The following is a 23239-nucleotide window of genomic DNA, read 5'->3' on the forward strand; positions in this document are numbered from 1 at the left end:
TTTCGTTTTTTTTTTTTTTTTTTTTTTTTTTTGCGTGAGTATACTCTCTCACTTAGAAATATTGTACACAACTCACCACCACCCCCAAGGGCTAGTTTTGTTCTTAGAAGATTCTTCGACAAAGTTTTCCAAGGCCGACAGTTTTAGGCTTTGAATCTCTTTTACTTAAAAAAAACGAAAGATAGCTACAGATAATCCAATACAATATCAAGTTTAGTGAAATTTACCTCGTATGTCTTTCATGGAAATCGAAAATCTGGAGATTTAGGACAAATAAAGACTAAAAACAGACTTGAAAACTGGCGGTTAAGGTGAGCAAAAAATAAGGTTTACTTAATTAGGTCTTTTACAGTTTTCCAAAAACAAAGCTTACATTCAGTTAAACTTGACAAGAACAACTGAGACAAAATAGAAAATAATGCAAAAGGCAATGCAAAATACAAAATGACTAATTTCTTTGTAAGTAAATTGGCGTTTGTAAATTTTTTGAATATTTTTTAGCTTTTTAAAGTGAAAGCCTAGGTCTTTATACAATAACATCTCTCAACAACACAAATTTTAGCTCATTTTTATAATCATACTTCCTCGAACAGCTTAATTAACAGTTGAATATTTGGTAAAAATTTATATTTCATTCAAAAATAAATAAATTATCGGTAGAAAGATATAAAATAATTGAATGAAAGTCTTCTTTGTTTTGCCGATGGGACCCCGCGATAGGAGGCGAGCAAAATTTTAACAACTATCATCGTGTAGTCGAGAATGGTGTAATCCCCTCGACGATTAGTGACCATCACATTGTCTATTGCACTATAAAATCTGGTGTTCCCAAAGTCGCACCTAAAACAATCGAATATCGATCCTATCGTACTTACGATGAGAAGTCTTTTGTTCGTGACCTTAAAGCAATCAAGTGGAACATCCTGGAAGAAAACGACGACTTCAATTCAGCTGTTGAATCTTGGGACCGCTTATTTTCGGAAGTCGCTAATATCCATGCTCCAATTAAGAAGGCCCGCATCAAAGGAATTCAGAGACCTTGGATGACTTCTGAACTAAAGAGTGCTATGCGTGACCGTGATTATCACCATCGGAAGGTGGTCAAAACAAATTCCGAACACCAATGGAATTTGTACAAGAAAACAAAAGCCTTTGTTAATAAATAACTAAAGAAGTGCAAAGCTGACTATTATCTTGATGTGATAAATAAGAACTAAGGGAACTCTAGTGCTCTATGGAAAACGCTAAATGATATCACTCAGCGCAAGTCTACTCCCCCTGTGTCCTGTATTGAGGTTAATGGTGTCTCTCGTACCAACACTAAATCGATCGCTAAAGTCTTGAACAGCCACTTCTCATCCATTGGATCCAAATTAGCTGACAAGATAAAATCAGGCCTGAATTATGTCTGAGAAAGCTGTTTGTCTTGTTCTGTCGATCCCAATTATAACTCGGAATGTTTTGTATTCCATCCAGTTGATGAATCTTTTGTATATAAACATCTTAGTTGTCTGAAGACCAATAAAGCCATCGGCCTTGACAAGATCAGTGCTCGCCTTTTGAAAGACTCCGCTTCTGTTGTTGCTCCCGTTCTTACAAGTTTATTAAACCGTTCACTCCTGTCTTCAACTTTCCCTTCTATTTGGAGATCTGGTAAAGTTTCTGCTTTATTCAAGTCTGGTAATAGATGCAATTCTAACAACTACAGACCGATAACTATACTTCCTACAGTGAGTAGTATTCTAGGAAAGACTGTTTACTCTCAAGTATGCCACTGTCTTCTTGAAAAGAAATTCCCAAATCCTCGACTGTTTGGTTTCAGACCAAAGCTATCTACAGAAGTTGCCCTCGTAAACGGCTTCACTGATTTGGTTCTTCAGAACATGGACAAAGCCTTAGTTACTCGTGCTGTTTTTCTGGATTTGTCGAAAGCTTTCGACACCGTCGATCACTTGATTCTGTTCAACAAAATTTCCAAATCTGGTCTCTGTGACGTTGTCGTGGACTGGTTCAGATCATACTTGTCGCAAAGAAATCAAGTCACGGTGATTGGCAGCGCTGTCTCTACCGCAAAGCCTGTGTCCGTTGGAGTGCCCCAAGGGAGCGTGTTAAGGCCGCTGCTTTTCCTAATTTATGTGAATGATATGCTCTCATGTATCAAGTCCTGTGAGATGTCTTCATAAGCAGATGATAGAGTTATATATTGCTCCTCATCCAATATAAAGGATCTTGAAGATAATCTGAACGCTGACCTTAAATATTTATGCAATTGGTTTAATGACAATCTATTGACTTTAAATACAGACAAATGTAATTTTTTCATTATTTGGTAGCGCACGTAAGCTTAGCTCTTTCAATAATATTTCATTAGAGGTTAATGGTCATCCATTTGAGCGCAAAGAATCGTTTAAATATTTAGGTGTTACACTTAATGAAAATATGACCTGGTCTGACCATATAGATGCCTTAAGCTCAAAGGTCTGTCAGAGGCTCAGCATTTTGCGTCGCGTTAAGCATTTATTACCGCTGAACGCTCGCCTAACGCTTTACAATAGCCTTACATTACCGCTTTTTGATTATGCCGATTTAGTATAGGGTGATAAAAACAATGAAGTACTGATGCAACACCTTCAAATATCACAAAATAATGCTGCAATATTGATTTTAGATTAACCCAAGTACTTTTCTGCGACCTAAGCCCTTAATCATTTGAATTGGGAACCTTTAGATACCCGCCGCCGCCGCCATCGCTGTACAGCTGTATATAAATGCCTTAACAATATCATAGATTTTAATTTTAATTTTACTAGTAATTATAGTATTCATAATTATGATACACGCCGTCTTCAGGATTTACGATTGCCACGTGCGCGTACTAATTAGGGCAAACAGCGTTTTATATTTCATGCGGCCGCTGACTGGAACAATTTAGATATTGCTGTCCGACAGGCATCTAGCCTTATTGTTTTCAAATCGTTTTTAACATAAATTTTTTTAAATATATTTATAGTGATACGTAGATATATTTTATGCGCATTTCGATTGCTCCGTTTTTAGTATTAATTTGTATTTATATTTTTCATATTTATATTAATTAGATTTATTTAGATTATAGTATTATATGTTAATGGCAATTTTTAGCAGGACCTCTCTGAAAAACACCTTGGTTGTTATTATTATTATTATTATTATCATTATTATTATTATCATTATTATTATTATTATCATTATTATTATTATCATTATTATTATTATCATTATTATCATTATTATCATTATTATTATTATTATTATTATTATTATTATTATTATTGTCTGTATATATCATGTTTACATTGACCAGCGGACTAAGTCTAGGCTGGTTAAGTTCATCATTTTTTTTTTTTGCTGTCTCAAAACCTATCTGGATATATGAAGGGACATTCTTGCTCTACGGCCATTCTAAAAATGACTGAAGACTGGCGTGCCCATTTAGACCTAAAGGAAACTGTCGTGACTGTTGCAGTAGATCTAAGCAAAGCATTTGACAGTGTCAACCATAATCTTCTTTTGGCTAAATTACAAGCTTACGGATTTTCAACCACGGCCATAAAGCTTCTTCACGAATATCTAAACGATCGTCGTCAGAGGGTAAAAATAGATGGCACTTACTCAGACTGGAGTACAGTAACAGTGAGTGTACCACAAGGATCTCTGCTCGGACCATTACTGTTTAACATCTACATGAATGACATCAATTACTGTGTGTCCAATATCTCTTTAAGATTGTATGCTGACGATACCACCAGTTTTGCTTCAGAGGCCTCCTCATTAGCGCTTCAGTTCATAGTAAACAATGATTTGTCTACTTTGTCTACATGGCTGGAACAAAATTACCTGTCCATCAATAATACCAAGACGCAGGCGATGATCCTTGGTCCATCAACATATAAGTACGATTTCCAAGTCAATGGCAACGATGTAAAAATCGAACCTACTTTGAGAATTCTTGGCGTCACATTGGATAAAAGGCTTACCTTTAAGGAGCATATCACAGAGCAGATAAAGAAAGTTTATGCAAAGACATCTGCCTTAAAACGAATCTCACGCTTTGTATCCGTGAGCACAATGACTTTATTATACAAATCATTTATAGTTCCACACTTGGAATACTGTAGCATAATACTTATTGGTCTTGGGAAAGTTCAGGACAACAGACTCGAAGATGCTAATTATTATGTTTTAAGAACACTTTTTCAAATCAAGAACGAAAGCTATGAAAGTCTGTTAAAGTTAGTACGTATGGACACTTTAAAACATCGTAGGTATTATCAGGCATTGATCTTGATATATAAATGCCTTAACTCTATTGGTCCACACTATATTAAGGATTTTCTAAATCTAAGAGAAGTTAGTTACAATTTAAGGGGGAAGGGAAGTAATCTGGCTCAACCTCATTTCAACTCTGAATGGATGCATAAGTCGTTCTCCTATATTAGTTATAAGTTGTGGAATAAGCTACCTATTAATGTCAGAAACTGTGGGAGTCTGCAAGAATTCAAGAGGGCTTTAAGAAAATTAAAATTTGAATCGTTATATTAGGCATAGATTTGTAAAATATTTACTTACGTTTTTCTCATTATTATTTAATTAGTAGTTACAATTCATAACATTTCTTCCTTTAATTTAGGTTTATATGATTTGGGGTGGTTTTATTTTAACATGGATTTCAATTATGTATTTTTTGTATATTTAGGGTAATTTAGGTTATAGATTATGAGTAGGAGTGGGTTGGGTTGGGTGGGGTGGGGTGGGGTGGGGTGGGGTGGGGTGGTTCAGTATACTTTTACTGTGATTTTTACACTTACATAATATTTTTAGATCTAGAATTTTATCTGTATTCTATTATTTAGATTTAAGTTTAGCACGTGCACGTTCTAACGAGACTTTATTGTAAGCTCCTGTGTGTCTACGTGAATAAATAAATTACTTACTTACTTACTTACTTACTTACTTACTTACTTACTTACTTACTTACTTACTTACTTACTTACTTACTTACTTACTTACTTACTTACTTACTTACTTACTTACTTTTTTAAATCCTTTCTTCAGCTTATGCATATTCATAGAACTTCTTGACTATATTAACGTTCTGGCTTAAAGTCCATTTCTGGCATCGTTCTATAAGAAAGTTCACTTCCCTGTCTGTATTTGTAATTGTTCTTAGGTCTTTTCTTAGCTGTTCGTGATGTCCTGCGAGAAAGTCAAACACTATGTTAATCTGATTTACACTTGAGCTTTTGCACTCTTTTTTGATGCCTGCACGTAGTTCCGTGTATTTTTCTTGTTTTTCAACAGTTCTCTCCGCAATCTTACCAACTTGACAAACTGTGCCTTAAAATAGTGTCCAAGCATTAGTTTCTTTATCTTCTACAACTGTGTCGGGTTTCTTGGCACTGTTTTCTGGAGCTTTATCAAGTTGAAAGGGTACATTCCAGTATATTTTTGCCTTTTCATTTTGAAGTACTGCTGATGGTAGACTTTGTTGGTACCATGGCTTTCCATTGTCGCTTTCCTGAAAGTTGTACTTTTCCAGCAAGCAGTGGTATATCGGTCTCAGCATTCTGTCGTGTCTGGCTGTGTAAAGGCTTTGGGCGATCTTTGAGCAGCCACTTAGTACATGTGTTGTTGATTCTGTAGCCATATGGCACATTCTGCATTTGGTGTCTGTGATGGTCACCTGTGCTTTGCTTTGTTGGTATGTCTTTGTTGGTAGTAATTGTTGGCGTATGCTCTTGTTTACGCTGTAGACAATATCGGGAATGTTTTTCCACTTCTTCAGGATCTGCTTGGCTGCTGGTGAAATCTGTTTGTCTTGGAGTTGTTGGTTGGTGTAGGCTCCAAGCCATGTCTAGTGTCTTGTTTCTTTTATATGCTTCTCCGTGATCTTTAATCGCAGCAGCTCTTTTATTGATTTTGGTGAAGGTGAGGTTATCGTTTTGGTCTCTTTGGCAGGTGTAGGGTCTTGTAGGTATTTTAGTGCCTGTATCATCAAAGTCGCACGTGATGTTATATTCTGCTGCGTACTTGGTGGCCTGTTTGAAAATTGACCTTCTACCTTGCGCGATTCTATTCATTTCAAGCGTTCTTGCATGCTTGATCCTCTTGTCTTTGCTGTTGTTGATATAGTTAGCCATTTTGATTGCTGTTAATTTGAAAGTGTCCTCAACGCTTTTCATGCCGCTTCCTCCTAGTTCTTCTGGTAGGTAGAGTAGTTTGATGGATTCGTGACGGTGCAATTCCCTTATTATTATTATTATTATTATTATTATTATTATTATTATTATTATTATTATTATTAAAATCACAGCCAAATCGCAGTGAAATTTGAAAATGTTCGAAAACGCTGCGATTTCGCGGCGACGTGAATTTCTAGAATCGTAGTAAAATCGCTGGGTGTTCACACGCGCGATTTTGCATCGCCGTGAGTATCGCCGAAAAAATCGCACCTCAAATCGCCGCAAAAATCTCCAATATCTTTTTAAGGAAAAAAGATATTTGCAAAAAGAAAAATTGCATTTTACTTCCCTATCAAAGGTCTTTTAATCCAGGCAAACATAGAGTATGCCCGAGAATATTAAAATTTGATTTTTGTGGCAGTTGAAGGGCGAATTCAGTGATTTTTTTAACTCTCGTATTTCTTCAAAAATATTCTTGAATTTAGCACTTTTTGTAGTTCAAACATTTAGGCTTTTAACTGGGAATTTGAATTTTTTTATTTTTTATTTGAAACGTCACGGGCCGATTTCTAAACGTAGTTCTTTTACGATATTGTCCTCACGTTCACTTAAGAATCACTAGATTTTCATGAAACCTCAGATTCTTATAAGTAAATAAATGGTCATTATTTTGTCTGCCTATAGTTTGAAGAAATTTATAGATCACTAGTAGTTGTGTCGGAAAATAGGCCCAAAAAAAAAAGCATTACAAATATGGTCTCGAAAGATTTAGCTAAAGCTAAATCTCATTAATGATTCGCGAGGAACATTAAGGCGTGCACATTGGAAAGAGAACGAGTCATTACGACATCCCAAGACGAAAAGATTCAGGTTATTGTCTGCGCAAAATTTATCGGGCTACAACTGCTCTGCTTCCAGTTACCTTACATTACTGATTCAAGGCCAACAAAATAAGATTTGCAAGACAACAATTTGTTATTGCAGTATTATGAATTCTTGTCAATTGGGGTTGTAAGTAGTGGTGTTCCTGGTGATATGCTTCATATCATTCCTAATATATATGTTTTCAAATAGCTCCAGATTGCTTTCCTCGACTTACTCGTACCACACCCACTTCATCCACATCTGTATACGTCTATTGGACACCACTGCATAGGAATGCAAAGTGCATCAATGGAGTGTTGAAAGGATACAAGGTAGCCTACAAAATATCTGGAAGAAATTACAAGTTACAGTACGTCGATGTGAAACAACCGACTGCTCGATCGTTTCTGGTGACAAGACTTCAGAAATTCACAACCTATTCATTCCAATTACTGGCATACACTATCAAGGACGGTCCACTGAGTAATGCACGGCATCTAACAACTTTACAAGATGGTAAGAAAAACATCACACAACTACTTGATGTAGTTTTTATTTTGATTTGGAACGTAAGGGTTTTGTTATATCATAGTAGATATATGAATGCTTACCATAAAAGACTGTTATTTGTTTAATCCTAATGTAACAGTTGACTAAGAATGTTTATCAAAGTGTACCACATATAGTATTGTTGGTCATATGCCTAAACATTCCTTTTATATATGTTAAATAGCTCCAGATTGCTCTCCTCGACTAACTCGTATCACACCCACTTCATCCACATCTGTATACGTCTACTGGACTCCACTGGATAGGAATACAAACTGCATTAATGGAGTGTTGAGAGGATACAAGATAGCCTACAAAGTATCAGGAAGAAATTACAAGTTACAGTATGTCGATGTGAAACAACCGACTGCTCGTTGGATTCCGGTGACAAAACTTCAGAAATTCACAACCTATTCATTCCAAGTACTGGCATACACTATCAAGGACGGTCCACTGAGTGATGCACGGGATGCAACAACTTTAGAAGATGGTAAAAAAATCACCACATTTTTACTTGATGTAGGTTTTATTTATCAGTTAGATGACATAAAAGCGCGCCCCCATGGCGATATAGACGCACGAGAGAAAATATAAATAACTCTAGCTTGTTAAGAGTTCTTTATATTTTCTCAAGTGCGTCTATATCGCCATGGGCGAGCGCTTTTTTGTCGTCTAACTGATTTATAATATGACCAAAAATCTACCGTGCGACCCATGGGCAAATAGTTCATAGGCATTTCAGCCAATCAGAGCGCGCGTTATATCACCAATCTCGCTCGTGCGCGCGCTATTGACGCCATCGGGTTTGAAAATGTAGAGAAAAAAGGCGAGCGTCCATTGAGATCAGCGTGCGCGAGCGTGCAGCCTATGGGGAAATAGTTCATTGGTTTTTGGCCAATCAGAGCGCGCGTAATAATCTAGTCATATTATAATTGGATTTGGAAAAAAAGAGGTCGTTGTTTTATCGAGACTCAGATTTCTTTCTGAGTCTTTCAATTGCAGCTGCATAAGTTGCTTCGTATACTGCGAGAATCAGCTCAATTTGATATATACATTAAATCCGCAGCACAAATATATACTTCATATATATTCTCATACACATATATAAATTTCTATCGGGTGAATAAACCCACCTAATGTGTCCTTGAAGTCTCTTATTAGGCTTGGTAGCTCAGTTGTTAGAGCATGCCACCGGAATCTCCAGGGTACGGGTTCAAATCCCGTTCAAGACTATGAACATTATATATTACAATCGCAGTACAAATATATATTTCATATATATTCTAATACACATATAGTAGATATGTGAATGCTTAACATAAAAGACTGTTATTTGTTTAATCCTAATGTAGCAGTTGACAAAGAATGTTTATCAAAGAGTACTACATATAGTATTGTTGGTCATATTCCTAAACATTCCTAAACATTCCTATTATATATGAAAATAGCTCCAGATTGCTCTCCTCGACTTACTCGTATCACACCCACTTCATCCACATCTGTATACGTCTACTGGACTGCACTGGATAAGAATACAGAGTGCATTAATGGAGTGTTGAAAGGATACAAGGTAGCCTACAAAATATCAGGAACAAATTACAAGTTACAGTATGTCGATGTGAAACGACCAACTGCTCGTTGGGTTCTGGTGACAAGACTTCAGAAATTCACAACCTATTCATTCCAAGTACTGGCATACACTATCAAGGACGGACCACTGAGTGATGCACGGGATGCAACAACTTTACAAGATGGTAAAAAAAACTTCACATTTTTACTTGATGTAGTTTTTATTTTGATTAGAAACGTAAGGGTTTTGTTATATCATAGTAGATATGTGAATGCTTACCATAAAAGCCTGTTATTTGTTTAATCCTAATGTAACAGTTGACAAAGAATTTTTATCAAAGGGTGCCACATATAATATTGTTGGTCATATGCCTAAACATTCCTTTTATATATGTTAAATAGCTCCAGATTGCTCTCCTCGACTTACTCGTATCACACCCACTTCATCCACATCTGTATACGTCTACTGGACTGCACTGGATAGGAATTCAAAGTGCATTAATGGAGTGTTGAAAGGATACAAGGTAGCCTACAAAATATCAGGAAGAAAATACAAGTTACAGTATGTCGATTGGAAACAACCGACTGCTCGTTGGATTCCGGTGACAAGACTTCAGAAATTCACAACCTATTCATTCCAAATACTGGCATACACTATCAAGGACGGTTCACTGAGTCATGCACGGGATGCAACAACTTTACAAGATGGTAAGAAAATCACCACATTTTTACTTGATATAGTTGTTATTTCGATTAGGAACGTAAGGGTTTTGTTATATCATAGTAGATATGTGAATGCTTGTTGACATAGAATGTTTATTAAAGTGTACCTGTTACGCCACAAAATGTAATAACAACGCAAAATGTAATAACTTTTGACGCAAAATGTAATAACAACGCAAAATGTAATAACTGCTCTAACGCAAAATGTAATAACTGCTCTAACGCAAAATGAAATAACTTCAATAACGCATTTTAAAATCAATGTTTACTGAATGGACGTAAACGACACAGTAGAACCGAACAGAACAGAACAGAGAATCGTCTGGGGAAAAAACTGGTTAGACTACATTCAAATTACGAGATATTAAACAAATGCCCGCGACTTTTTTGCTAAGATTAAATGCTAATTTTTATGTATTTTTTTATTGCTAATTGATGAACATTCTGACTTATTAATTTATGTTATTTTGGTACGTTTTTTACCATAATGTGGTAAATTTTTTAAAGTGTTATTTACTCAATAAAATATTTTAACAAGTTGACAATATTGAATAATAAACTAGCCCTTATCCATGAGACATGTCGGGATTCAATACGATAGTTTTAACATACTTCAATTATTAAAATCATTAATGTATATGTTGATCCTGAGTTGGCTTGATATTGGTGATATATATGAAGAGTTGCTGATTTTTCCCTCAAATATATTAATGCTGGAGTGAGTGGGCTTGCTTTGTAAAATCCACACGTTGAAATCGCGTATTCAAGATCAATATTTATCTTAACGGTTCATGCGAAATTCAAGTTAAAGTCATCTGGTATGGTTCGTATACCGAACAAATATTGATTTTCTGGATATTTAAAATGCGTTATTGAAGTTATTACATTTTGCGTTGTTATTACATTTTGTGCGAGTTATTACATTTTGTGGCGTAACAGTACCTTACTTAGTATTGTTGGTCATAATCCTAAACATTCCTATTATATATGAAAATAGCTCCAGATTGCTCTCCTCGACTTACTCGTACCACACCCACTTCATCCACATCTGTATACGTCTATTGGACACCACTGGATAGAAATGCAAAGTGCATCAATGGAGTATTGAGAGGATACAAGATAGCCTACAAAATATCTGGAAGAAATTACAAGTTACAGTATGTCAATGTGAAACAACCGACTACTCATTGGATTCTGGTGACAAGACTTCAGAAATTCACAACCTATTCATTCCAAGTACTGGCATACACTATAAAGGACGGTCCACTGAGTAATGCACGGGATGTAACAACTTTACAAGATGGTAAAAAAACTTCACATTTTTACTAGATGTAGTTGTTATTTTGATTAGAAACGTAAGGGTTTTGTTATATCATAGTAGATATGTGAATGCTTACTTTAAAAGACTGTTATTTGTTTAATCCTAATGTAACAGTTGACAAAGAATGTTTATCAAAGTGTACCACATATAGTATTGTTGGTCATATGCCTAAACATTCCTTTTATATATGTTAAATAGCTCCAGATTGCTCTCCTCGACTAACTCGTATCACACCCACTTCATCCACATCTGTATACGTCTACTGGACTGCACTGGATAAGAATACAGAGTGCATTAATGGAGTGTTGAAAGGATACAAGGTAGCCTACAAAATATCAGGAACAAATTACAAGTTACAGTATGTCGATGTGAAACGACCAACTGCTCGTTGGGTTCTGGTGACAAGACTTCAGAAATTCACAACCTATTCATTCCAAGTACTGGCATACACTATAAAGGACGGACCACTGAGTGATGCACGGGATGCAACAACTTTACAAGATGGTAAAAAAAACTTCACATTTTTACTTGATGTAGTTTTTATTTTGATTAGAAACGTAAGGGTTTTGTTATATCATAGTAGATATGTGAATGCTTACCATAAAAGCCTGTTATTTGTTTAATCCTAATGTAACAGTTGACAAAGAATTTTTATCAAAGGGTGCCACATATAATATTGTTGGTCATATGCCTAAACATTCCTTTTATATATGTTAAATAGCTCCAGATTGCTCTCCTCGACTAACTCGTATCACACCCACTTCATCCACATCTGTATACGTCTACTGGACTGCACTGGATAAGAATACAGAGTGCATTAATGGAGTGTTGAAAGGATACAAGGTAGCCTACAAAATATCAGGAAGAAAATACAAGTTACAGTATGTCGATTGGAAACAACCGACTGCTCGATCGTTTGTGGTGACAAGACTTCAGAAATACACAACCTATTCATTCCAAATACTGGCATACACTATCAAGGACGGTCCACTGAGTGATGCACAGGATGCAACAACTTTAGAAGATGGTGAGAAAAACATCACATTTTTACTTGATGTAGTTTTCATTTTATTAATTTTTTAATAATATTAGGGTGCAAGTCTGGATTTTTTTGTACGAATGCCGTTTCCAAAGGTTTTAAAATTGGACGAACTTTAGATGAGTCCAATAGGACGTTTGCATGATGGCGTCATTTGACTCCCACTACCATAATGCTTCGCGAATTTTCTTTCTTATTCAAATTTGTATTTCCCTATGAGAATAGTAAGACAATTGGTACTAATTAACTGAATAAAAGAAAGTGTGCAAGGGAGTCTGGTAGTAGAGGTCAGTGACGACATCATGCAAACGTCCTATTTGCATAGGAAATCGCACGATCTCGAGTACAATTCGGATTTTATAGGTACGGATGATATTTTGAAAGTTTTCAAAATTGGACGAGGGAGCCACTTTGAGAACTTGATTGTTTTGTTTATAATACACTCAACAAAATTGAGCAACTTATAATTGGGTTCTACAGAGTACAATTTGGGATTTGATTATACTCGTCTTGTGCAATCAGAATCAGGTAATTTTTTTGAGTGTATTATAAAAACTATAATGACTCTCCTGACGTCACAGAGTACAATTTGGGTTTTGATTATACTCGTCTTGTATGTGCAATCAGATTCAGGTAATTTTGTTGAGTGTATTATAAAAACTATAATGACTCTCCTGACGTCACAGAGTACAATTTGGGTTTTGATTAGACGGTCTTGCATTTGCAATCAGAATCAGGTAATTTTGTTGATTGTATTATAAAAACTATAATGACTCTCCTGACTCACAGAGTACAATTTGGGTTTTGATTATACTCGTCTTGTATGTGCAATCAGAATCAGGTAATTTTGTTGAGTGTATTATAAAAACTATAATGACTCTCCTGACGTCACAGAGTACAATTTGGGTTTTGATTATACTCGTCTTGTATGTGCAATCAGAATCAGGTAATTTTGTTGAGTGTATTATAAAAACTATAATGACTCTCCTGACGTCACACTCGCTAGCATACGACGAGAGAACTTTTAATTGTTTTACTGTTGCTAATGCTAATAGCTTTTTGTTTTGCGTGTGTCTATTTCACTATTACACGTTGTTGACTAGTTTTTTAAAAAATTTCATGGGCCTTAATATCTTATTTAATCTACTGTCGGTTATGACTTTATATTAATACAAATTAAATAATACATTGTTTCTAGAACCTGAAGCTGCTCCAGAAGCATTGCATATATTGAAAATCAATACCACGACTTACACCGCTACTTGGAATGAAGTACCTGAACACTTGAGAAATGGTATAATAATAAATTACGAAGTGAGATGGATCATGATACGAAAAGGAAACCAAGCAGTCGCAGGACAAACCCATAGTAGTGGTAAAGTAGATGGCTCCTCTTATACGATTCATGGGTTATCATTGTGTGCACAGTACAGCATATCCGTTAGGGCGTATACACGTATTGGACCTGGACCATACAGTGCACCAGTCAACATAACCACACAACGTAAGTATATCGTATCTTTATTGACTCTTTATTGAATCGTATCGTATTGTATATTAAGAAACTTGTGACTTGAGAACGTTTTATTGCTATTATTATTTAAAGTAGATTTCGAAGCCGAGGCTGAGAAGTGGATAAATTGAATGTTTGATAAAAGACCAAAATATTATACATGCTCTATTTTAAGTTGTTAAAAGTTCCTCCCAGAAAATCTGATGAGGAGGAAAGAGTGTGTTTGCTTTCGTGTTTGCTCATCTCAAAACCCTCCCTTCCCCCTCCTGATAATTAAAGAAAAAAACAGAAGTGAACTTGAAAACCCCGCTTTTTCGAGGCCATACATTCGCTGTTATAAGCAAGGCCTCAAAAACGTACCGAAGTTAGCGACACAATTGTAGATTTAGAAATATGTGTGAAGCCACTTGGTTCAGGCTTATCGGGTGCTTTTAATTTTATTTATTAAGGCTTTTGCTTTGTATAACACGGCGATGAAGGTGGAAAAGAGCAAGGCTGATTTTTTTCCCCGATGAAAACTCGCCCCAGACTCTTGCTCGTTTCTTATTGAATTAGTCAATTATCATATTGCCTTCTGAGAAATTAATTCCCATAATACCTTTTCATTTGTAGCACCTGGTGCACCAACACATTTTATGGCGTCCTTTAAGAAGAAAAACACTGTCCTACTTAAATGGGAAAAGCCCGCTAATATCAAAGATCCGCTTCAGTCTTATACTGTAAGTAAAATTATGTTAACAGTCGCAAATAAGCTTAGAAGGGAAGGAAGGAAGGAAAGAAGATGGAAGGAAAAAGGATATGTACTAATATATCATTAATTTGAACAAAGTTGATCATCTCAGTGACTTGGGGAAAAATCCCTCATTATTCACCTTTTTTTATAGGTAAAATACGAAGCCTCGAAGTCTTATTGGAATGGTTATAAAAACGAAAGGTCATACAAACAAAGCACCACAAGTCTCACTATCACCAATCTTATACCATTGACCAACTACACATTCAAAGTCTTTGCCACTACTGCATGTGGTGACAGCCCTGAAAGCACCACTAACATAACTACAGCAATAGACCGTACGTATGACCATGAGTTAAACTCCATGAACTGTTTCTGTTTTTTACTCTTGGTGTTGTTAGTAGTCTTCTTCCCTGTTTGTTCCTTCGCCAGAATGATAAACACTAACTTATTCTAATATACAACTGAAATGAAAAGTACATATATTGTACGTATTAGATGACTCTTATAACTGTATAATTTACTATTGTTATAGGCCCTGTGGCTCCTCTAGCTCAAGTCAAATATCATAATGATACAGGGACAGTAGTAAATATTACGATTCGGAAAGCTGAGCAAAGAAACGGTCCAATAAGGTGATTAAACTACTATATCTGAACGATAGGTCTGTCAATAAAGTTTGCTGCCCGCAAAATCACAACAGTTGAAAAAGAAAAGGAGCTTAATTGTTCTGTGTATATTGGAAATATAGTATGAAATGTTCTTACTTTTTTGACGTTCCAGTGCATACCAAATAATTATTCTGCGCCTCCAAGATGAAGTAACAACTACATCCATGTTGCCATCAAATTATACAGAACATATTTTCAATCATTCCACTGCTGCAGATAAAAACCTCCATTATTACATCACCGCGGAACTGCCAGCAGAAACATTTGAGTCCAAAACTAAAGTGGTTACTATTGGCGATGGGACTGTATTTAACAACATGTACAAGAACGTTGCTTTAAAGAAAGGCCAACGATATCAAATACTTGAACGAGCATTGTCTTTCTACAACGAGGTAAAGAAAGTATTGTCACTCGTGCTTGTTAATAAGTAGTGATATTTTTTCATGATAAGGGATCAGTATTTCAACAACATATATTTGATCAACATTCTAACATTTTAACAACACAATTGTGGATACCGACTGAGCTGTTTGCATTGATGTCTTAATTTGTCGTATAGTCTTTATATGGTTAAGAACAGCAATTTATTCATTTTATATATGAAATGAATAGTCCATTGATTTGGCTCATTACCTTTTAGACAATATTGTATGGTAGAGAGGCTTTAATTTCATTCATCAGTGTAGGTAAGTATACTCCTTTACTTTGCACAGTGCAACATAATCAGGTATGACTAGGCCTTCTATGAAATCATGATTGAAGTCCAAGAAAGGACTACTACTTGGGGACTCTTCATGGACTACCTTACGACATTTTATATACAAGAACTTAACTTAGAGGCAAAAAACTTTTTATAGGTTTAAGTAATAAATAAATACAAGAGGAGACAGGCAGCCAAGGAAGTGGATGTTATCAAAAACAAGCAATCTTGACCATGAAATGCTCGGAATGAGGTGGGGAAAAAACTCGGGGCAAAACGTTTTGACTTTTTATTTGCCAACTTGAAACAAAACGCCCACAACGTTCCAGACTAAATCATGATTGAGCTATTTAGAAAACAAAGCTAGTTAAAATATGTAATGATATATACATGTCTACGTGACCGGCAGCCATACTGGTTGATGAGTTATTTGCTCGGTAACTCATGATGGCGTTGGTCAAAGTCATTTTGCAAACAACAACAAATGACAAATCTTTTACGTAGTTTCTCAACCGCAAGTTGGTGAGAAATTTAAGACGAAAAAGAGATGAGAAATACGTCTCGTAAGATAAGCAATTTTGTTACACAGAACGCGCTTCAGTAAAAATAGCGAAAAGTAAAAGTTCCCTGTCGGCTGGTGGTGTGATAGGAATCCTGGTTGCTGTAGCGTTGGTGCTGGTGATTATTATCGTTGGAGCTCTGATATGGAGAAGGTAATACTTCATGACAATATTAAGCAATGTGCTAATATTTTCTTTTGAAATAAAGCTATTATGTTGGCTCATTCAAGGAGAATAATTGAGCTGTACACGAAGAAGCAAACATATCAGCTAAAATGTCATTTGTTTCCTCCTTTAAGATCAGTTGTACAAGTATGTTCAAATGAATTTTTAAACAGAAATGGTTTTTGGTTGATACCAGTACTATTACATTTACTAAGACATTTCGCTTTGTAGGAGGCAGAATAAAAAAGAAAATATACCAGTACCTTTGCACGTACTTAATATGGAACATCAGCGTGAAGAAAACGTTGTGACTGGTAAGTTTAAACACTGTGTGTCGTAACAATTATTATAGAAGTAATTAAAGGAGGACAAACACTTTTAACTTCTTTTTCCATAATACCAAACTTCAGGTAACGTATATGGTGACGAAGATAGTCAAGCCATCCAAGTGGACGAGTTCTCAGAATTTATTACAATGAATCGATGCAATGATTTTGCTGTACTGAAGCAAGAATATAAGGTGAGCAAATGCTATCCTTTGTTGATTTCATCTTAATAACATCTATCCTGCGTATAACAGTTTGTTAAGGGTATCTTTGAAGTAAAAAAAAAAGACTTTGCAAATGGTAAATTTTATTTAACAGATGGCACCTAATCATCAGTTTTCATGGACTATTGCTAAGAAACCCGTCAACACAAATAAAAATCGATATGGAAACATTGTACCTTGTGAGTTCCAAGATTCATTTTATGTAATATATACAGTATGAGTGGGCGTGTTGTATCCGATATACGAACTCGAGGCGTAGCCGAGAGTTTGTACATTGGATACAACACGGGCACGAATACTGTAGAGTACTTATTAAACATCTTGGTTAGTTCCTTTGTGTTTCGCTGAAATTTTCAAGATAAAAGTGAATCTGGCCAAGAAAATCTATCCTAAAGTTTATGCAAATGAACAAGATTCTGTATCTGATCTACAACACTCTTCACGGTCGTTATTTCTGTTGTGTTTTTCTCATGAATTATTAATGCTTTTAATAAATAATTATGTAAAATAGTATGTGAGTGGCCATTTTTTCAGAGAAAAAGAAACAAAATTATTGACAAAGATTTTGAGTGTTTATGTTTTTGTGTTTTGATCCGACGTCAAAAAATAAATAAATGAATTAATAAAAATTTAAAAAATAAAAAATGAATACACAAATTGAATATATTTCCGAAACATAGAAATGTCCGACTTCACTAACTTTAGTGCCATTTCTTCTTCTACGGCCTTGGTGATTAGACGATAATTCCCGAGTGGCTATTAAACCTGTGAAAAGCGAACCTGGTTCTGACTACATCAATGCCTCATATATGCATGTAAGTAGATGAATAAAACTGTTATTAATAGAAGAGGACACGAGGAGGGCATTAATAGATGAGTCTAACAACACATTAAAGCAAGCGTGCAATGTTATCATAGACTTATACGTATAATTAAGATAACTTCCAACTTCTAGCAAAGGCATTGGAATTAAGCTCTTGTTTTGTGAGAACAATGCTTTGTACTTTTGTGCCTCGCTAGCCAGATTTTCTTGTTATCCGTAATCCAACAGGAATATAGCGTTTTCCACAGACCACGTCACAAGTGTGCATCATGTAATTGAAATGTGGACAAGCCAAGCCAAGCGCACATGCTATTTTGTTGTAGTGATGTTTTGATTTTTTTGATTTTCAAAATTGGACGAGCCTTTTGTAAAGGACCAAAAAAACAGCAGCGGATACAGTATGACCTAACATAAGAACCATATATTTCATTTATCCTTAGTAATAATCACTATTTATGTATACAGGGATACGCAAAGAAACCGAAAGCTTACATCGCAACTCAAGGTATAGTACTTTACAAATATTATCAGCTTTTAATGACCTTGTCAACGACCTGGTTTGCTTGCGCGTGTCTTCTCATTTCATACCACGTGTCATTTCAAAAAGTATAATTTCTTTGTTTGACGGTTGTGGATGGCAAGATACATGCATGAATATGTATCTCAATCAAATAATTATATTTTCAGGAGAATGACATAAGTTCTAAATGGGAAAACATGGTCTCGTTTAGATAAGTTCTTTACTCATGGTCCTACTTGCCTCTTTTTGTTTTGATGTCTCGAAACGAACATCCACATTACCATTAACGATCCCTTTTCTTCTGCTTATAGTTCCCCTTACCCTGCGGGTGACGTGTTAAAAGAGCAAATAGATGCCCGTATCTTTCTACCATTCTTTTTGTACAGGCCCTTTGACTCAAACGTTCAACGACTTTTGGAAGATGATTTGGGAACAGAAAGCTTCTTCCATTGTCATGCTTACAAACCTTCTTGAACTTGGAAAGGTAAGCATCAATTATTTCAGTCGGTTTGCGCTTTGAATCCAATACGGTTTTGCTTCGAGAAAAACTGATAGGGAAACATTTTTGGCATTACAATTATTAAGTGTGCCTTGATTTCTCGTATATCTTAGTTCTGCATTGGCATGCGCGAATTTGTTTAAAAATTTCTAAAAAATAATGATTTTCTTATACAGCGAAAATGTCACCAGTATTGGCCTGATGAGTCTGCGCAGTATGCTGACATAACCGTAACCAATCATAAGACCGAAGTGTTCGCGGATTATGTGCTGCGTACCTTCATCTTGTCAAAAGTAAGTACATATATTTCCAGTAGTTGAAGATATATCCACCAACAACACCAACTAAATCCGTGCTTTCTATTTTATATCAATTCATCTGTATCACCTGGCTTTCTTCCCTCCTTCATGCCATGTGTAACGGTAACCGTCTTCCCTATTCCTAAATTACTTGATTTTTTTTCAAATTTATTCTTTCGAATTTCAATATCACTTCAACAGGAAAATCAATCAACGACTCGACGGGTTCTGCAGTTCCACTTTATCGCGTGGCCAGACAAGGGTGTCCCTCAACATGCAACTGCTGTTCTTGCGTTTAGACGAAAGGTACGCGCGTTGACTCCCGAGGACACTGGCCCTCTTGTCGTCCACTGCAGGTATTAACTGACACTTTGTTTCAACTTCTCAGTGATTATTGGTCTGTATCCTTCTCCTTCGTTTGTTGATTTTTAAAATACATGCTTTCCACTTGTTTTAGTGCTGGTGTTGGAAGAACTGGAGCATTCATAATGATTGACGCATTGCTCGAACAAGCAAAGGAGGAGGAGTGTGTTAACGTGTTCGGATACCTCAAGTCAATCAGGCAAGACAGGCCAAACATGGTGCAAACTGAAGTAAGTTTTTCCGAGCTGGTTCCGATACATGTAAAGCGTAACTACTGGCATACATCTAAACAAAAATGATCAAGGTGTTTTAAATGGATACTTCGACTACAAACAACAACCTCAACAACGACAAAATTTTCATTCCAGCTATTTTACTTACATCTTGGAATGACCTATCTCCTGTTACTTAGCGGCAATCGCTTATTGCCTATTGCTATTCGCCCTTTGAAATAGCTGTATATTTTTTGTAAATGTATAGACGTTTACAGAACAAACACTTTGTAGGTAAAGATGCAATTTATTAAAGACGCTTTTTGTCGTCCACGTAAAATTCTTCAAAAAAACAAATTTCATTGGAAGTACACTTTGTCTCTCACTGGTTTTTTATTCAGATGTTTCGATAGCAAATCAACAGCTCCAACAGTCAGGACATTAAGAAACTATGCGCGTTGATACATTCCACAAAAATTTTAAGAAAGCGCGTGCTCGTGCCAGTGTTCATTTTTTTATTACTTTGCAATGTCTAGGTGACATTGAATCGAACCTTATTGTCTTTTCTTACCCTGTTGATCAATGCAGTTTATAACAAGTTTCTTTTCCACATTTCTTATAGGAACAGTACGTGTTTGTTCACCTGGCATTAAACGAGGCAATCTCCTGTGGCAACACAGAAATACAAGTCCACAACCTTCTTATTGCTACACAAAAACTGTCCAATATCGACCAACAACAAAATGCGACGGGATACGCCCTCGAGTTCAAGGTTAATAAAGTGCATCTAGCTCCTGATACAATGCTTTTAGTAGCTATTCATTGTAAAGTAAATAGTTTAATAGTGAAATATTTCTTCATTTGGATGTGGTGTCTCAGTTAAAAGTTTTAAAGATTTTTACTTCCAATATTTTATTGACAGTGACTTTGACTTGACAAATTATATTATGTTTAACCTAACCTTTATAATATATGTTCATTAATATACAAGTATTTAGGACGACTGGGTCGTCCTTGTATTTGTTTCAGTGCCTTACGATTAATCTTTCCATCCTTTAAGGGAACTTTATACTGCATGAGAAACTGGTGCTGTAAAGCTAACCGTAACAAAATCCATGTTGTGCATTTATTGTGGCGCTGTGCATCTCCATAATTTCATCGTTTGTACCTGTTTCTTTAGAAACTTGGTGTAGTAACTTCCCAAGAACCAGAAGACGATTGTGATGCCGGTAATGCACCTGAAAATGCCAAGAAAAACAGACATACAGACATCGTTCCTGGTAAGATTTTAATACACTTTTCGTTCATTATTATAACAGCTTTTGTCTATCGATGAAATCCATTAACCTTTCATTTTGATCGATGACAGCAAATAGATGTCGTGTTATGCTCAGTACAAAGGATGACAGCCAAAAGGACTACATTAATGCTGTCTTTATTGACGTAAGTTAACTATACAGAGCTTTGCTACTATTATTGCGTTCCGTTTAAATTTATTTGGATTTCTTAGTGAAAAAAACTTGACAAATCTTATAACTAGGGGGGAGGGAGGGGGAGATGCGCAGCACTAGTTTGCTATGATGAAACAATTATATCAATTTCATACAATTACTTATATTAGATGATGTTTTAATAGGCTTACAGGGAACGTAATGCATTCATAATGACACAAGCTCCCATGGAAAACACGATAGCAGATTTCTGGAGAATGGTTATGGACTACGAGATAGGAACCATCGTCATGCTGAACAATTTGCAGGAAGGAGATGAGGTAATACCACAATACATATGCAATATATTCACAATTTATATATTACAAATTATGCATATTGGTAATATATATCGTACAGCTCGACCATCTTTCCGCACTGCCTAGCGGATTGACTAGCCTCTCATACATGTGAAAACGCTTTTAAGTTTCCACGTGGCTAGCCAGTCGCTAGTCAGTGTAGGACAATAGTCTTCTGAAAATGGTCGCCATATTTCAATTCGTACTATTTATAGTTGTACTATTCTAATTCATGTAGACCTTCCCTCAATACTGGCCAGAAGAAGGAAGTAACACGTATGGCGAAGTACGAGTGCAGTATCTAAGTTCTTGTAAGATGGTAGGGTTTTTGATGCGGGAACTTCAAGTCTCAACAAAAATGGTATGTCAAAGCGTAGAAACGTACTAGACATGGCAAAAACCTAACCAGGATTGATTACCGATTTTCGTCAATGTAACAGGATTTCTCTATCAATCGCTTTGCTTCTCTCTCTCTCTCTCTCTGTTGCGTCAATATATATCTATATGATTGAAAGCAAAAAGCGGTGTAACCTCATCCAATGCAATCCGTCTCGAAATGTTATGGAAATCAAAAATCATAAACCAATTAATTTAGTATCATCTAAACTTTCTGAAGTATCCTACATAATAAAACTGTTATTTTCTAGACAAGCAGAACTATCAAGCACTTCCAGCATGTCACGTGGGTAGACAAGTGTGTTCCTGCCAATCCACAAAGTATTTTACAGTTGTTGGAAGAGGTTCAGAGATCTCAGCAAAAGTGTGCCAACGCACCAGTCCTGGTTCAATGCAGGTAAATAATTCCCACTTCATAAATCTTGCTGAACAGGTTTGTCGTTTTGCTAATTCGTATATTTTTTCCTTGAAATAGTAACGGTGTTGCTCGTAGCGGTACATTCTGTGCTATTGCTTCATGTCTTGAACGAGTCAAACAAGAACAAGTATTGGACGTCTTTCAAACCGTTAAGAGTATTCGTGTCAACAGACCAGGAGCCGTAGAAACATTGGTACGTATAAAGAAGGAGGGAGACTTGCCGTGCCTAAAAATTAGTACAAATACATAAGATATCAAACTTGTCCCTATTTTTCAGATCCAGTATGTCTTCTGCTACCAGATCATTCAGAAATACCTGGACTCATTCAATGCGTACGATAACTTCAATGGCTGAACAGAATATTCTCGATGTTGGATCGGAGCACCAACCCAGTTTTTCTTCCCCATTAAAGATATGCAAACTTGATAACCAGCGAACGTTCTATGTTATAAAAATGAATATTAAGTGGTCCATATTATGCTATAATAAAGCATTGTTAATTTTTAGATGGTGATTTAGTGGACATCAATAAGAGCTTTTGATGAGCTGTCGCATAGCGTATTTCAGCTCTTGAATTTTAAAATAGATATGCATGAGTGCAATAACATAGAAAGACGTTGAATAAGTAGGTGATAAAATTGAAGTGTATTTTGCAATGTGTTTGTCAATGAATCTTGCTATATTTTCTAAAATACTTCATCTTTTAATATATATTTTCATAATAAAAGTAATATCACATTA

The 23239-nt window shown here is 35.8% G+C and overlaps 1 protein-coding gene across 1 annotated transcript in view; it reads left to right on the forward strand.

The window, feature by feature from the left end:
• The window catches only part of LOC116287410 (receptor-type tyrosine-protein phosphatase mu), a 44984-nt gene extending 21745 nt beyond the window's left edge, over positions 1-23239 (forward strand). Inside the window, exons 5-35 of the mRNA XM_089036474.1 lie at positions 7296-7601; positions 7819-8124; positions 9083-9388; positions 9606-9911; positions 10924-11229; positions 11446-11751; positions 11969-12274; positions 13485-13790; positions 14412-14518; positions 14684-14870; positions 15068-15167; positions 15316-15595; positions 15844-15889; positions 16493-16616; positions 16860-16942; positions 17039-17148; positions 17273-17357; positions 17917-17993; positions 18467-18506; positions 18908-19005; positions 19197-19313; positions 19521-19675; positions 19777-19912; positions 20517-20666; positions 21075-21174; positions 21264-21337; positions 21531-21665; positions 21922-22044; positions 22331-22476; positions 22555-22690; positions 22775-23239. Coding sequence (XP_088892600.1) covers positions 7296-7601; positions 7819-8124; positions 9083-9388; positions 9606-9911; positions 10924-11229; positions 11446-11751; positions 11969-12274; positions 13485-13790; positions 14412-14518; positions 14684-14870; positions 15068-15167; positions 15316-15595; positions 15844-15889; positions 16493-16616; positions 16860-16942; positions 17039-17148; positions 17273-17357; positions 17917-17993; positions 18467-18506; positions 18908-19005; positions 19197-19313; positions 19521-19675; positions 19777-19912; positions 20517-20666; positions 21075-21174; positions 21264-21337; positions 21531-21665; positions 21922-22044; positions 22331-22476; positions 22555-22690; positions 22775-22852 — 5135 coding nt within the window. The 3' untranslated portion in view covers positions 22853-23239. The remainder of the gene's footprint in view (positions 1-7295; positions 7602-7818; positions 8125-9082; positions 9389-9605; positions 9912-10923; positions 11230-11445; positions 11752-11968; positions 12275-13484; positions 13791-14411; positions 14519-14683; positions 14871-15067; positions 15168-15315; positions 15596-15843; positions 15890-16492; positions 16617-16859; positions 16943-17038; positions 17149-17272; positions 17358-17916; positions 17994-18466; positions 18507-18907; positions 19006-19196; positions 19314-19520; positions 19676-19776; positions 19913-20516; positions 20667-21074; positions 21175-21263; positions 21338-21530; positions 21666-21921; positions 22045-22330; positions 22477-22554; positions 22691-22774) is intronic.

This window comes from Actinia tenebrosa, unplaced genomic scaffold (assembly GCF_029948245.1).
Source record: "Actinia tenebrosa isolate PJP-AT-01 unplaced genomic scaffold, QUT_ActTen_1.0 PGA_scaffold4__44_contigs__length_22323623, whole genome shotgun sequence".
NCBI lineage: Eukaryota > Metazoa > Cnidaria > Anthozoa > Actiniaria > Actiniidae > Actinia > Actinia tenebrosa.